Source organism: Dromiciops gliroides, chromosome 2 (assembly GCF_019393635.1).
Source record: "Dromiciops gliroides isolate mDroGli1 chromosome 2, mDroGli1.pri, whole genome shotgun sequence".
Lineage (NCBI taxonomy): Eukaryota > Metazoa > Chordata > Mammalia > Microbiotheria > Microbiotheriidae > Dromiciops > Dromiciops gliroides.
The window spans coordinates 148,596,936-148,613,373 of NC_057862.1; the positions used below are offsets into that span (position 1 = coordinate 148,596,936).

Below are 16,438 nucleotides of genomic sequence, written 5' to 3' on the forward strand. Positions count from 1 at the left end.
TTGTTCAACTGAAGTATATAACTCTCCAGGAGATTTCAGTTTTTTTCTGTTTCGACGGTGAAACATGCGTGAATAAGTAAAGTCTTTGGGGTCTTAACCCTAACAACAAATCAAAAGTTAAAAAAAAGGCAACCCTCCTTGGTTAAATATTTTTTTTTTTAAAGTGAGGCAATTGGGGTTAAGTGACTTGCCCAGGGTCACACAGCTAGTAAGTGTTAAGTGTCTGAGGCCGGATTTGAACTCAGGTACTCCTGACTCCAGGGCCAGTGCTCTATCCACTGTGCCACCTAGCTGCCCCTCCTTGGTTAAATATTGATAGTACTTGGAAAGAGTGGATATTAGGCTGCCCAGCTAAACAAAAACGATTTGGAGTCATACACTGCTAGAACCTCCCACCACCGTCTTTCTGTCTCTGTCACTCCGTCTCTGTCTCTTTGTCTCTGTCTCTCTCTGTGTCTCTCTGTCAAAAAGCTTACTGTATATTATGGGGTCAGCATTTTTTTTATTTACTCTTAGTTTGAAATAAGTGAAACAGATGTCCTTTGGAATTGTGTAACCATATCTGCTGACAGGAATTCACCTTAAAGAGATTTCAGAGGTCAATTTGTTACAGAGTTCAATCACCTCTAAGCTGTACGAGGGAAACTCTAGAAGTGGGTGTGTTACTGTTAAGGGAGCTCTCCTGGGTTGGAGCTTTATAAGACTATAGTCATCACTCCCCGTTAAAAGGTGCACCTGCCTCCCTCCGGAACTGCTCGGCATAGGTGACTGGAGGGCGAGCAGGAGAAAGAGAAGACTTATGCTGCTTCTAAGAATTTGTAGTTTCTCCTAGAATCGGGGCATTCAAGGTGAGTTCTTTGTTAATTGTATACTTCCTGGGAGTTCAGAGATGTTAACAGAGGCAGTAGTAATAGTGGGTAGAGGTCTGGATGTGAAGTCAGAAACCCTGGGTTAAAATCCTAGCATTTGCCACTTATCTGTGTGATCTTGGGCAAGTTGCTTAAACTCTCTGGACCTCAGTTTCCTCATCTGTAAAATAACCTCTGAAATGGACTAGCAGTGCTCTCACTCCTCTTGTGGTTCTGAATCTATGATCCTGTGAGGGCATGGGATTCTTCTGTAGGTGTTATAGTAAGCTATATTATATAATTATTATATGCAAGTGTATTCTTAAAAAACTTAAGATTCAGGGATAATAATATTATCTTCTTCTCAGAAAGAGGGCAGCTGGGTGGTACGGTGAATAGGGTGCCAGGCCCAGAATATCTTCCTGAGTTCTTTCAGACATATCTTCTTGTGTCCAAATCTGGCCTCAGATGCTTACAGCTGTGTGACCCTGGATAAGTCACTTAATCCTGTTTGTGCCTTGGTTTCCTCACCTGTAAAATGAGCTGGAGAAGGAAATGGCAAACCACTCCACTATCTTTGCCAAGAAAATCCTAAATGGGGTTATGAAGAATCTGACACAACTGAACAACAACTACTACTCAGAAGAAGTATATAAATGGATTGATTGAACCATTTTAGTTTTCAGGGATATCCAGCCATGTGAGACGCAGCAGTGGTATAGGAGAGTGGTATCAAACTCAACTAGAAGTAGGGCCACTAAACCATATATAAGGATCCCTGCAGAGAACATATTGACTGAGAAAACCACAAATTAACATTATTTATGTTTTATTGCATTTTTACTTATTGTTAAATAATTCCCAATTACATTTTAATCTGGTTTGGTCAGATTCCTGAAGTGTGAAGGAGGCTCCCTGCCTCTGTTTGATACTTTTGGTGAAATAGATATAGTGCTGAATTTGTCATCAGGAAGGCCTAAATTAAAATCCTGACTCTGACACTAACTAGTTATGTGACTAAGTCACATAACTCCTCTGAGCCTCAGACTTGTCTAAAACCCAGAAAATCCTGAATTCTTAATGTAGTGATGATTTAGTGTTGCTCAGCTAGAAGTGAGGAGAAATTTTCCATATTGGTCTGGTCTGCTAGGAAAGCAGTGACAGGAGTAAAGAAGGCAAAACGGCTGATCTGGGATGTGGGTAGTTGGAAGAATTGCCGTGACCCCTTTCCCAGATTCCTTTGGGCACACAGGAGACCACCTCCCATGATTTATCACTTAGTTCCTTGTAGGGCTAAGTGGAAGAAGGTGTTCTTGGGACCAATGATGCCTTCTTCCCAAGCCTGTACCCTAAACATTGGCCCTCCACCTAAAATTTCAAGTGTGCTTAGCCATATTGTCAAGTCTAGGTGTGCGAGTAGTTTTTTCCAACCATTTTGTTCTTATTTGATCATTCATTCATGTCCAACTCTCTTCGTGACTCTGTAGACTATAGCACACCAGGCCCTTCTATCCTCCACTGTTTCCAGAAATCTGTCCAAACTTATGTTCATTGCTTCCATGACTTTATCTAACCATCTCATCCTTTGCCATCTCCTTTTCATTTTGTCTTCAATCTTTCCCAACATCAGGGTCTTTTCCAATGAGTCCCGTCTTCTCATTATGTGACCAAAGTATTTAAGTTTCAGCTTCAATATTTGACCTTCCAGTGAATAGCTTGAATTAATTTCTTTAAGTATGGACTAATTTGATCTCCTTGCTCAAAAGTCTTCTCCCACACCACAATTTGAAAGTGTCAATTCTGAGGCATTCAAGCTTTCCTTATAGCCCAACTCTCACAACCTTCCATTGCTACTGGAAAAACCATAGCTTTGACTATACACAGGCCTTTGTCAGCAAGATAACGTCCCTGTTTTTTTTAGTAAGTTGTCCATATTTGCCATTTCTAACCATAGACCATGACAAATACCATATACGCTGACGTGAGACAGATACACTGATATCCCATGATATTAGTAAGATAAATCTTCAAAAATGTCTTACTGTTCCATGTTCTGTCTTATCTCTAATACACTAAGTTTTCCAGCATGAGGTGAAAGGATATGACTTTTCCTTTTCTTGCTTGTGCTAAAGCAGAAGACTATGTATTGATTTAGGGTCAGAACACTGACCCCAACTAAGCCACAATTGCAGCCATGTTCAGTTCAATAGATGGAATTTTCTTAGGATTTTTTTTTCTCCCTTTCCTGAGTTTCAGTAAATTTACAAATAGAATGATTTTCTTCTCCACAAGACATAGGTGAAACTTATAAAAAAACTTGTAAAGAAAAATCAGGTTCTTTGATCTAAACTTCAAGATCTTGCATAGTCACAGAGAGTGTTCATAGTTCAAGATTACATTAAGAATGGGGCAATACGAACAAAGGGATGGAGCAGAGAGGACACTCCCTAGAGAAAGCATACTTAGACTGGGTCTACACAGCTCCAAGGATCTATCTTCTTGATTAAGCTGACTATTCAATGGATTTCAGCGCCATATCTAGGGTAAGTAACAGATGCTTTGCCACAGAGTACAGACATTTAGAGGGTGTAAAACATTTTTAAAAATTATATTAATATGTTATACAATTTAAAAATCTGTCACATTTATATATTGGTAGCACATGCATACCTTCAGCAACATAGAAAAATTGACCATGGCATCTACTTAGCAAGAATAATTAAACTAGGTAACTAACAGATGATATTCATTATTTACCCCATCTGTGAGTCACTATAGTAACTTATTTCCCTTCCCACACATTTATCTTAATTACCTCCTGTGCTATTTTCATATTATGAATTAGAAAACAGATTTGAGAGAGTGTTTTGCGTTGCTTTCTTTCCCCAGGTACCAAGAGCTAATGGCTCTTGTTGATTGGTTGGTTAAGAAAAAGACATGGTTAGTTAAGTCAAACAGTAGATTCAATCTCCTTTTCCTCTCACCAGTGTATTTTGGTGTCAAATAGACACGTGTGTGTGTGTGTGTGTGTGTGTGTGTGTGTGTGTGTGTGTGTGAGAGAAATAGGAGAACAAGTGAGGCAGAATTAGATCTGGAGTACACAGTGGACTGCAGAGCCAGTCTAGCCGAGTTAGATGGATTACTTGCCTGCTATGGCCAGGAGAAGAAACTGTCCTCCTTGGTAGGAAGAAAGGAGAAATCCCAGATCTCAGGGCCCCACTCTTTTTGGGTTTCCAAGGGAAAGACTGATCCTGTCATTCCCCACTCTTTTTTCCTTTCCCTCAGAGAGAGAAAGCAGAAATCCTGGTATTGCCCCCTCGACATAGAATGAGCCATCCTTTTGGTGAGTCCCATTTCTCTGGGCTCTGACCTGCTGGGCATGGAGTCTATGCATCTATTCTGATCTCACAAGCATTCAAACTCTGCTGAAGAGAGCGCAACTCCAATGGGCTGGCCACGTTGTTCAAATGCCAAATATATGCTTGCCTAAAAGATTATTTTATGGAGAACTCACAAAAGGGTAAGCGCTCACATGGTGGTCAGAAAAAGTGGTATAAGGACACTCTCAAGGTCTCTTTTTTTTTTTTTTTTAAATGAGGTAATTGGGGTTAAGTGATTTGCCAAGGGTCACACAGCTAGTAAGTGTTAAGTGTCTGAGGCCAGATTTGAACTCAGGTACTCCTGACTCCAGGGCTAGTACTCTATCCACTGCACCACCTAGCTGCCCCTCAAGGTCTCTCTTAAGAATTTGGGTATCAGTTGCAAGATATGGGAGACATTGGTACACGATTCCCCGTCATGGTGTGCCCTTATCAGGGGGTGGGGGGCTTTATGAGCAAAGCAGAACTGAAGTAGCTCGAATTTTAGAGAATACAACCCAAACTTTCACATTGACTACTTGTGCCTGATCTGTGGGATAGCATTCCGAGCTCGCACTGATCTGATCAGTCACAGTCAGACACACCGTAACCTGAAAGTAACATAATGATGTCAGCACGAACCATCTGATCTTACAACAAATGAGTCACTAGTTTCATTAAAGTCATTCCGCCTTACTGTTAAGTTGTTGCAGATCAGTCTTTGGTAACAGATCGATATTGCTAAATGTGGCCATCTCTCAGCTATTTTTCTAAGTGGAAATGTGTAAGAAGTGAGGTGGAAGAGTATCAGGCTTTAAAATAGATTGTTTATGTCACTAAGTTTCTGACTGTCAGTTGATGGGATCTAGAATCTAAGCCCTAGCTAAGGATTTTGGGAAATGTAGTCTAATGTCTCGAACAGAAAATATAGTCTTTCCAGCCCAGAGACAGGCATTGAATCATTTGGTTTAAAATGGACTGGGTGGGGTTCTGCTGGCTGGAGAAGTTGGAGTATCTGTGACAGATGGGGGAGCAGCTGTGGCAGCTGAATTGTGGGGGATGAAGGACACTTTGAATGGGGACTATGATAAGCAGTGAGTGATTGGATGCTTTGACACAGAACTCCATTTAGTGAATGGGAACCCTACTGAGGAATAATGGGACTGGTCTTTCCCTTGGAAACCCAAGCAGCTGGTAAACCATCTTCCTTTTTCTCCTCCTTCTCTGAGAAAGGGAGGAGGTTTTAAATCCTAAATCTCAGTTTCCTTTTGTTAAGCTGTTTCTCCCTGATTCATTTGTACTTTAAAATTGGCTTTCCTTTTAAATATACGATCATTCTTAATTGCCTTTATTTAAATATCAAGAGAGCAGCTAGTTGACAATGGACAAAATGCTGGGACTGGGGTCGGGGAGACACATCTTTCTGAGTTCAAATCTGACTAGCAGTGTGACACTGGGCAAGTCATCTAATCCTGTTTGCCTAAATTTCCTCATCTGTAAGAAGAGCTGGAGAAGGAAATGGCAAACTACTTCAGTACCTTTGCCAAGAAAACCCCAAATAGGGTCATGAAGAGTTGGATGCAACTGAAAAAACGAACAACAAATACAGAGATAGTGTGTAAATAGGGGACAGGCAGGGATGGCAATGGATATTTGAATACACGGAAGTTAATTTGGAAAAGTCCTCAGTTCAATCAGCCAGACATTTCATCTGATTTAGAGACTCAGGAACTACAATTTGGTATATTTAGAAGTTGTATAAACTTCTCTAAAGGCAGAGTTTAAACTGGAAAGTGGCGGGGTCCTTGAGCTAAGGTGACAAGGTGAGCCTAAGAATGTGTATATCTGAGACAAGAATTTCCACTTAGCTGGACAGGAGGCACCTCATCCGTGGAGATAAGCAAGATAAGGGAGATTGAGCCCCAAGCCTTTAAGAGTGGGAAAAGGTAAAAGTCCTCCTTGGCCAAACTCTGCCCTCCACAGAGACACCTGCTGGTTATAGTTACATTTTGCAGGTGTGCTTTCAAAGATCTCTGAGCGATGGGTTTATCTCTTTGCTGAGCCCTTACCTGCCTCTGGGCTTCATCAGAAGTGGCAGCTTGGGAAGGGCCCTCGATGGCAAGTAAGCTAAATGTAGATTCCAATCTGTGAATGGGATCATAAAATCCTAGATTTTTAAAGCTGGGAAGGGCCTTAAAAGGTTCAGTGCAGTCTTTCCTTTTTACAGATGAAGATTCTGAGCCTGAGATGCAGCATTTAGAACCTCAGATGCCCTGATTGCCAGACTATCGATCATTCTATTTAGAGGGTACAAAATTTTTTACTTTAAATGGCCTTTTAAGATTGTACAATTTTAAAATATGTTAATTTACATGTTGATAGCATGCTTGTGCATTCAGTTGTTATTTTCAGTCATATCCAACTCTTTGTGACCATCTGAAGTTCTTTTTGGCAAAGATACTAAAGTGGCTTGCCATTTCCTTCTCCAGCTCATGTTACAGATGAAGAAACTGAAGCAAACAAACATGGTTAAGTTACTTGCCCAGGGTCACACACTTAGTAAGTATCTGAGGTCACATCTGAACTCAGGTTTTCCTGACTGCAGGCCCGGGACTCTAGCCACTGAGCCACCTTCGTAGCTGATATGGAGAAACAATTTAGCCTACTAGCACTCACTTAGCAAAAATAAGTTGTGAAGACAGGAAGCTATCAGATGGTACATATGAATAATATCCATCTCTGAGCTACTATAGCAACTAATTCCCTTCCTACTCAACTAAATGTGTCTGTTACTTCCTGTATTATTTTCTGCCTCATATCCCTGTCTCTGACACTTACTGGGTGAATAACCCTAGGACAAGTCACTTATTCTCTCAGTGCCCCCAGGCAGCTCTAAGACTAGAAGTTACTGGGAAGGTGGTGATCTGCATTGGTAAAGGGAGTTTCCTTCCTGGGAGTCCCAATAAAAGCACAGGTCCATTCATAGCCATCATTTTTACATCATAATTTTTTCTACCTTCAGGGTTCAGATAAGGTATCACCTCCTTGAAATTTTCCCTTACCCCTTATTTCCTTCCCTAGCTGTTAAAGCATTTTCATTCCTTAATTTACCTTATTTTATATTTATGTATATACATATCCCAGTGCTTAGCATCACTAGTCCCTTAATGGATAACATTTATATAGCACTTTAAGGCTTACAAAGCATTTTATGAATATTATCTCGTTAGATCCTCATACTGACCTTGTAAAACATTAATATTCCCATTTTACAGATGAAGAAACTGAGACTGATGGGTTAGGTGACTTGCTCACATGGCTAGTAAGTGTCCGAGGTCACATTTGAACTCAGGTCTTCTTGACTCCACTTTATCCACTACTCCATGTAGCTGGTTGAATTGAATAGCTTCCTTTATATAGGGAACAAATATCAGTCAGACTGGCCAGCTACTCCCAAATTGACATTTAAATTTAGCTCCAGATATCGGGAAAGCTAAATAGTTTTCCCTTCCACACCTCAGAGCTTAGGGAAACAGCCCCCTCTAGCTGGAAAATCTGCATAAAAATGTTTGGCCCTCCCTTTGTACCAGAGAAGTCTGAATTTTTTTTCTTTTTCCTTTATGGGGTATGTTTACAGTACTATACATATATCTTATGTATTTCTTAGTTTCTTTTTTCTTTTCTTTTCTTTTTTTTTTTTAAGTGAGGCAATTGGGGTTAAGTGACTTGCCCAGGGTCACACAGTGTTAAGTATTTGAGGTTGGATTTGAACTCAGGTACTCCTGACTCCAGGGCTGGTGCTCTATCCACTGCGCCACCTAGCTGCCCCCATTTCTTAGTTTCTAATCTTTTTGTGTCATCTGCTGGCCTCTGTGTGTTATCTGCAGCTTTTGCAAAGCTCCCCCCAAAATTCCCATTTAATTTTTTATGCCAAACCTTGACACTGAGATGGGGAAAGTTGCAATGTGGAAGGGATAACTGTACTTATATTTGTTGATTACACAGTCCATTCAGGGCCAGGTTTGCTTTGTGATCTTTCTGCTAGAATTGATTTTACAACCTGGTTCCTACAGAGCCCTGCAAGGAATCAGGAGCTAGAAAAGAAGTCGGACTCAAAGCAAGTAAGAGTTTTAATAGTCAGTCAAAATCACGCTAAGACCTACTTGTTTGTTCTTGTTGTTTCTCCTCCAGGTCCCTGTTCCTAAGGCGTTTAGATGGAAGAGTGAAAAGATTTCAGGATCCAGCTTGCGAAGCTGTCCTTTCCTTAGGAGCTTCAGCCTCTTCTAGGCAAAACTTCAGGTCTTTAGTCTCAGCTCTGAGTGGCCCATTGAGCACCAGGAAGACCTGAGGGATCTGTGGAGTCCCTATCAGGAACATATCAACATGGACAGTAGTGATGGGCAAGTTGGGGCCCTGCCTGGGACAGGCTGGTCAAAAGAAGATCTGGAGGAGATGCTGTGGCTTTACCGGGCAGAGGACTGTGAGTTTTCCTATTTAGACTCAGGAGGGAAGATTTCAGGGACTAATTCAGTCACATTTCCATGACAATCCAGAGGCAGGGGAAAAAAACCCAACTTTGCTTTTCACTGGGCCAGGTTGGTGCTTAACGAAAGAACATTTAGTGACTGCAGTCAACTTGCCATTGTCTCCCCTTGAGATTTTTCCATTTTATGTCTCATATTTGGTTCATTCTCAGACTCAAGATGTCTATCTCTTGCACCAGCAAGCTGAAGCAGCCCTGGGAAAAACTGTGAAGCAGGCAAAGCAAACCTTCAGCTGCATTCCCACCTATCTTTGAATCAATCAGTCAATAAACATTTATTAAGCACCTACTATGTGCCAGATTGGGGCAGCTAGGTGATTCAGTAGCAGGCCTGGAGTCAGGAAGAATTGAGTTCAAATCCAGCTTCTAGCTTTGTGACCCTGGGCAAGTCACTTAACCCCTATTTGCCTCAATTCCTCATTTGTAAAATGGGAACACACCAGAAAAGGAAATGGCAAACCACTCCAGTATCTTTGCTAAGAACCACCCCCCCAAAACTCCTAAACAAACAAACAAATGAAAAACAAAAAAAGAAAAAAAAAGAAAACCCCAAATGGGGTCACAAAGAGTTGGGTGTGACTGAATGACTGTAAAGTAACAACCACAAATGTGTCAGGCTGGGGATAAAAACAAACAGTTTCTGCCCTTGAGGAGCTTACAATATAATAGGGCAGAGAACTCAAACAAACATATACAAAACGAGCTAACTATAGGATAAATAGGAAATAATTAATAGTAGGAAGTGTAATAGAATTATGAGGAGTTGGGGGAAGCTTCCTGTAGAAGGGAAGATTTGAGTTGGGACTTAAAGGTGTCAAATTTTGTTTCTGTACCTGTCCTCCTATCGGAAAAAAAAGAGAGAGATCAGAAAACTGCTAGGGAAAAATATAGTACCAGTTTATTTGTCCCAAGGACAAGCAAGCATGAATCATGCCGAGATCCCTTCCAAAGAAGGAGCTCAAAGACTCCCCCTTTCTGAGGGTATAATAAGGTTTCTTTGCTCACAGTTTATAGGATGCTATCAGTTTCATTAGCATCATGCAAATCAACCTAAAAGCATACTATAAATATAAATACTATAACAAGAATGGACAATGGAAGTAATGCAAATCAGTTGAACAATTTCAGCTATAACAAGAATGTAGGAAATACCAATCAGTTCGATGGTTTGACTTAATGGAATCATTACAATAAGATTATATGATTCCAGAAATAAGGGTTTGGCAAGGAGGAGGAGGCCCAGATGTTTTTACAAGATCCTGGGGAAAGAAGTCAGCAGATAGGGACTTATCTGCTAGCTCTTTGGGTTCAGTTTGGAGTTCAGTCAAAGGGCATTTTGCTCCTATTAATCCAGGGTTCATAAAATCCTTTTGGATAATAAGGCAATGCCATTACATCCAGGTGATCCATACATTCGTCATAATAACAGAAGCCAGGAAGGTTTATAGTCAGAGCCCAGGAAGGAGAGCATTCCAGTCATGCAGGACAGCCAGAGAAAATGCCCAGGGCAACCCCTGGCCTGTCCATTCTGCCCCTTAGAGTTCCCCCTAACTTCCATACAGGGATACCCACTCCTCATTTCATATCTTCATGTTTTTTCCCCTAACTTCTTTTTTTTTTGAGGGGCAATGAGGGTTAAGTGACTTGCCCAGGGTCACACAGCTAGTAAGTGTCAAGTGTTTGAGGCCAAATTTGAACTTAGATCCTCCTGAATCCAGGGCCGGTGCTTTATCCACTGTACCACCTAGCTGCCCCCTCTCCCTCTGCTCTCAGGAAAGGCTCTAAGGCTCACTCTTACTAATGAGTTATGGCCATCCTGTGTGCTTAGTTGAGGTAGGCTGGAGACAGAGGTGTTGGGAGGTGAGGAGGTTGGGGAACACAAAGGTGGAAAGTGGGGGAGGTGGAGAAACCAGGTACTGGAGCCAGTGAAGAAGATGGTGGTCCATGGTTGACAACCATAAGTATTTGGACAGGACAGAATGAACTTTCAAAGAGGAAATGTAATTGCTGACTGAAGGTGGTGGAGGAAGGGTCTAAAGGTGGCAATGGGAGCAGGGGGTATGCCAAATCTCCCTCCTAACCCTGTATAAAAGCAAGTGAGAGAAAAAGCAACCGGCCTGGAAAAAAAACGCCAGGAGGTTTGTTTTCAGGGGAAAACTCAGTTTCAGTGAGCACCAGGATGTGGAAGGAATGGGTGAGTTAAAAATCAAGAAAAAGGAGGAAGAAGTATCTCTCTCCTCCCTTATGCCACCCCACTAATGTGTCAGTACCTAGATAGAGCCCCAGCTGCCCATGCTGGTTCAAACTCTGCACAGGGATTTGTTTCTCCCATCAGCCTAGGAGCTCCCCGAGATTATAGAGGCTTCTTTCCTTCCTTAGCATCCCTGCCCAGTGCCCAGTAGTGAGGATAGGAGTGGGACTGAAAGACCAACAAACAGGAAGTATTGCTGTATTGGGTCACAAACACAGACCGTACTAAGACTGAGTAGCAAATGGTTTGTATTTTTTCTTTCTACAGCAACACCATGGAATATTGCTATCCTTGTCCTTTCATCTTTGGTATTTGTTCTGAATGCCTTCCTTCTAGGGAGAAATATCATGGCAAACAGGTTAGAAACTTATTTATTTAAATTCTCTGCCTCTCTTTGAATAATGTGCTTTAATTTTGTTTTAAGAGGAATAAGGTGACTTTTCTTGGGAAAATCTTAATTCTGAACCCTGTTTGGCCTCTCCTGACTTCTGCCCATAATTCAGAACTGGGAATATGCTCATCTCAAGGACTTCTCAGGGTTCAGCCTATGATAACTGAAATGCTGCCACCCAAATTGCCCTTAGTTACAACCTCTAAAGCCTTGTAAGAGGAGGAAGAGAAGGAAAAATTAAAGAGAAAACCAAGGAGTTTCCCAAGCTTATATTCACTATTATTACTTGTTCAAAATAAAATTCAGTGGAGACTCCTAGAAAATTGTAAAAATCATAACACTCTATAGCTTCATTAATAACTACTAGAGTCTAGTGGCAAGTGATTAATAACCACTAGAGTCATCGAAAGGTTATAGTAACCAACTCATGCATTCGAAAATAGAGCTGATTACGTAGAAGGTACTTTGTTCAATGATGGGGATGGAGGAGGCAGAATGAAAAGATGAGATGACCCACAGCCAGGGTCCTTTTCCTTAAAAAGCCAATCAGTTGGGGGCAGCTAGGTGGCATAGTGGATAGAGCACCAGCCCTGGAGTCAGGAGGATCTGAGTTCAAATCTGGCCTCAAACACTTGACACTTAATAGCTGTGTGACCCTGGGCAAGTCACTTAACCCCCATTGCCCTGCCAAAAAAAAAAAAAAGCCAATCAACTGTTATAAGCTCATCAATAGATGATGCTTTAGAAGCAATTTGGTATGTTAAAAAGAAGCCAAGACATGAAAACACAAGACAGCTGGGTTCAAAATTCCGAATCCATAAAATGAGGTTAATACCTGTGGTACTTACCTGATGAGGTTGTTGTGAGGATGAAATAATAATGTATGTCAGGCACTTTGGGAAGTGTCAAGAGCTATTTAAATATCAGTTATTGTTCATATTAATTAATATTATAGCTGTTCAACACAATTTTGCCATAAAGTCATTAACCAACGACTCTTCAATCCAATAAGTACTGGGGGCAGCTAGATGGCACAGTGGTTAAAGCACTGGCCCTGGATTCAGGAGTACCTCAGTTCAAATCCAGCCTCAGACACCTAACACTTACTAGCTGTGTGACCCTGGGCAAGTCACTTAACCCCCATTGCCCCGCAAAAAAAAAAAAATCCAATAAGTACTTAATAAACCTTTACTTATGGGTGGGGTATGGCTTATTAAATTCTACTATCATCAATAATTGACCATTGTAACCCTGCTATTATTATTGCACTGTTATTACATTATTATTACACCAATCCTGCTTTTGTACCTCCACAGAACTTTTTGAACTTACTGTTCTTTCATTTTCTACAATGTTGTGTCATTGTTATTTTATACCTGCCCTATTTTTCATTCTGTATTAAATATTCCTCACTCTTTTGTATTCCCCACAGCACCTTAAATGTAATAGAAACTCAATAAATATTTGTTGAATAACTGTTAGACTCTGCCTACCCAGGGAGGGGCTGTCTATTAAATGCTCACTCCACTTCGCGCCCTCCCCAACACCAGTGTAAACTCTAAGACATCAGCAACAGCTGCAAGGACTTGGAGCTCTTGGACTTTGTGGCAGTTGCTGGGACTTATCCTTTTGGCTCTGTGCCTTGAGATGGTTAGCCCAGATTTTGTTGGGTGGTCCATTAATTAGTTTCTAGGATTCTTGTAGATTGCTTAATGAGATCAAGACTTGATTCCCATTCTTCTCCAGGAACACTAATAATAAGAATAACAGCAACAACAATAATAGCTAGTATTTATATAACACTATGAGCTTTGCAAAGTGTTTTTACCAAATATTCATTCATTTTATCCTCACCGGCAACCTTGGCCCTATTTTATAGTTGAGGAAACAGGGAGACAGAAGTTAAGGCCAGAGAGACCAGTCTTATGGTGAATGCTGGGCCTGTAGTCCCTTCTGGGCATTGTTCCATGGTGCTGTGACGGTTTCTAGGCACAATTAGAAACTTCTGGGCATTGCTTCCTGCCACCAGTTTCTGGGCATCATGTCTTCAGGTCCAATTAACTGACATCTTAGCTCCAATCCATTAGGATATGATGGGAAGGACTTCTCCCTAATCCCTAATAAGGGCAGGTTGTTGGTTCTTTATTTATTACCACCACATCCAGCTAACAAAATCTAGCCAAAGTCCCTCCAGACTAATCTGAAGTTTTTTCCTTCCTTCCTTCCTTCCTTCCTTCCTTCCTTCCTTCCTTCCTTCCTTCCTTCCTTCCTTCCTTCCTTCCTTCCTTCCTTCCTTCCTTCCTTCCTTCCTTCCTTCCCTCCCTCCCCCTTCCTCTTTTTTTTTTTTTTTTGGTGTGTCTTACATATTTTTTTTTTCAGTTCCAAATTCTCTCCTTCTTTCCCACCCCACCCCACCCATTGAGAATGAAGAAATATGAAAACCATAATACATGGGGCAGCTAGGTGACACAGTGGATAGAGCACCAGCTCTGGATTCAGGAGGACCTGAGTTCAAATCCAGCCTCAGACATTTGACACTTATTACCTTTTTGACCCTGGGCAAGTCACTTAACTCTCATTGCTTCACCAAAAAAAAAAAAATACATGTGAAGTCATAAAAAACTTACTTCTACATTGACCATATTGCCAAAAAATGGAAGAAAAAAGCAAGTGAAAAAAGTACACTTCAGTCTGCACTCAGAATCTACCAGTTCTCTTTCTGGAGGTGGATAGCATTTTTCTTTTCTTTTCTTTTCTTTTTTTGGCAGGGCAATGAGGGTTAAGTGACTTGCCCAGGGTCACACAGTTAGTAAGTGTCAAGTGTCTGAGGTCGGATTTGAAGTCAGGTCCTCCTGAATCCAGGGCTGGTGCTTTATCCACTGTGCCACCTAGCTGCCCCGTGGATAGCATTTTTCATCATGAGTTCTTGGAAATTGTGGTGGATCATTCTATTGAGCAGAGTAGCTAAGTCTTAGTAGGAATTCTTTTCTCTTCAACCTCTATGTCTGAATGGAGATTGTAGACTTCTGTTCCAGATCATTATCTAATTTAGGGTCAGACATTCCCCAGATACTCTTTGATTTAGTAGGAAAATGAATTTAAGCCCAAACAAAAGGTAAATTAAGGAGGCAACACTATTATTTTCTAACCATCTAGCCTATATTCCTACCTTTATTGTACAGATAGATCTATCCTCTGAAAACCCAATAAGGGAAGAGGAAAAGCCATAAGCATTTAGATAGCACCTACTATGTGCCAGGAACTGGGTTAAGTGTTTTATAAGTAGCTCATCTGATCCTCACAATGACCCTGGGAGGTAGGTGCTGTTATTATCCTCATTTTACAGTTGAAGAAACTGAGGCAATAAAAACAAGAGCAGTTAAGTGACTTGCCCAAACTCAAACAGCTGTGTATGAGGCAGGATTTGAACTCAGGTCTTTCTGACTCCAGGCCCAGGGCTCTATCCATATGCCACCTTGGGTATATCTTTTACCTGCCAGAAAAATCTTGCTATCTTCCTAAAGGTATATTGAAAAATAATCAATAAGCTAGCCTACAGTATAGGATTTATATAGGTACTAGTGGCAGATGACTGGAGAGGTAGGCTGGCTCCAGATTGTGACAGGAAGAATGCCAGGCTATGGGGAAGATGGGGAGAGGAGAAGAGGTTTTCAAACTCAGAACTTCTTGACTCCAAGTCCAACACTATATCCACTCCACTGCCTAGCTGCCCCTTTTGGCTTCATCGGTATCATCTGGGAATCAAGAACTATAAAACTAAGACCCTGGAGGAAGGGGGACGGGGGCATCTCAGATCATGAGGAAGATCTGAGATCCACTTCATTAGAGGGAGCCATGAACCCTTTAATAAAGCGCTATTGGCTTGGAGTTCTGCCTCAGTTTCTTTCATTGTAGATTAGACTATTCTGGACCCCACACCATCTAGCCACAGGATCCCAGAGTTTCTCCTTTCCTTGAACACATGGAGCCATTGAAGGTTTTTGAGCAAGGGACCAATGTGAGAAAATTAGATTTAGTTAAGATTAGCTTAGCTATATATGTTAGATGTTGGAGGGAGGAGGGACTCAGATAATTATAATAATTTGGAAAAGTACCAAGGGCCTGGCCTACAGTATTGGCATTGGGAATAGAAAGGAAGGAATTAGTTGAGAAAGATCCTCCAAAGGAAGACTCTCTTGCCCCACCTGTGACAGTTCTATACTTCCCACCTGTCATTTTCTCTGCTGGTAAAAAAAATGTTGAGTTTACACTTGAGGAAACTTAGCTGACTCAGCCAGTCTGGAACCTCTCCATGTATCAGACACCAAGCCCTCTAAGCTGATAACTTGAACATCCCCCAGACTTAGTGTCTGGAGTCAGGGGATGAGTATTCAATCTCAGTTTCCTTGTCTCTTTTCTGTCCTCTTAGAAATCAGAAGATGAATTCCCAGTATAGACAAGCAGTGGAATCCAGATCTTCTTTTGATACTGTAACCAACAACAAGAACTCTGTGTCACTAAAGGATGATAATACCTTGAATATTTTAAAGGAAACGTTGCTCTCTGAAAACCAAGACCCAGAACAGGTGATGATTGAAATGAAAGAAGGGGCCAATATAGTCCTTTCCCCAGTGTCATCAGGAGATGGCATCGAGTGAGGTTATGGTAAGACAGCAAATGAAAACCAGGGAACTATTTTCAACAGCAGTGCCTGCACGGTGGGTTTAGTTAAAACCACCAAAGTTCTTCCAAAGACATGAGGATAGCCAAAGGCATAAAGTAACTAGTAGCTATGGGCCAAATATTTTGTACTTAAGCAAAATTAAAGGATCAATAACAAACTAAAATGTTGTTATTTTTCTTTGAGAATTCTTTATTCAAATGTTTCCAGAAGTGTTCAACAAAACTTGCATATGGATTCAAATGGTTAAATGCACACAGATGTGAACAAAACTGCAATGAACCGTATGTACAGAGAGGCACAGCCCAAAGTGGCCTAACACCTCCCACCCCCACCCCCACCCCCACCCCTCAGGACATGCATTC

At 41.3% G+C, this 16,438-nt stretch overlaps 1 protein-coding gene across 2 annotated transcripts; it reads left to right on the plus strand.

Annotated features, from left to right (window-relative positions):
* The first annotated feature begins 584 nt into the window (after positions 1-584).
* On the plus strand, positions 585-16,239 carry SLC51B (solute carrier family 51 subunit beta). 2 transcript variants are annotated; one of them, XM_043986900.1, is made up of 4 exons: positions 585-848; positions 8,399-8,687; positions 11,269-11,359; positions 15,822-16,239. In XM_043986900.1, exons 2-4 carry the CDS (start codon positions 8,591-8,593, stop codon positions 16,048-16,050), a joined length of 417 nt encoding a protein of 138 aa, XP_043842835.1. In that variant the 5' UTR covers positions 585-848; positions 8,399-8,590; the 3' UTR covers positions 16,051-16,239. The 2 variants fall into 2 exon arrangements, with proteins under 2 accessions (XP_043842835.1, XP_043842836.1); XM_043986901.1 differs by lacking the exon at positions 585-848 and adding an exon at positions 4,219-4,368.
* The last annotated feature ends 199 nt before the right edge of the window (positions 16,240-16,438 follow it).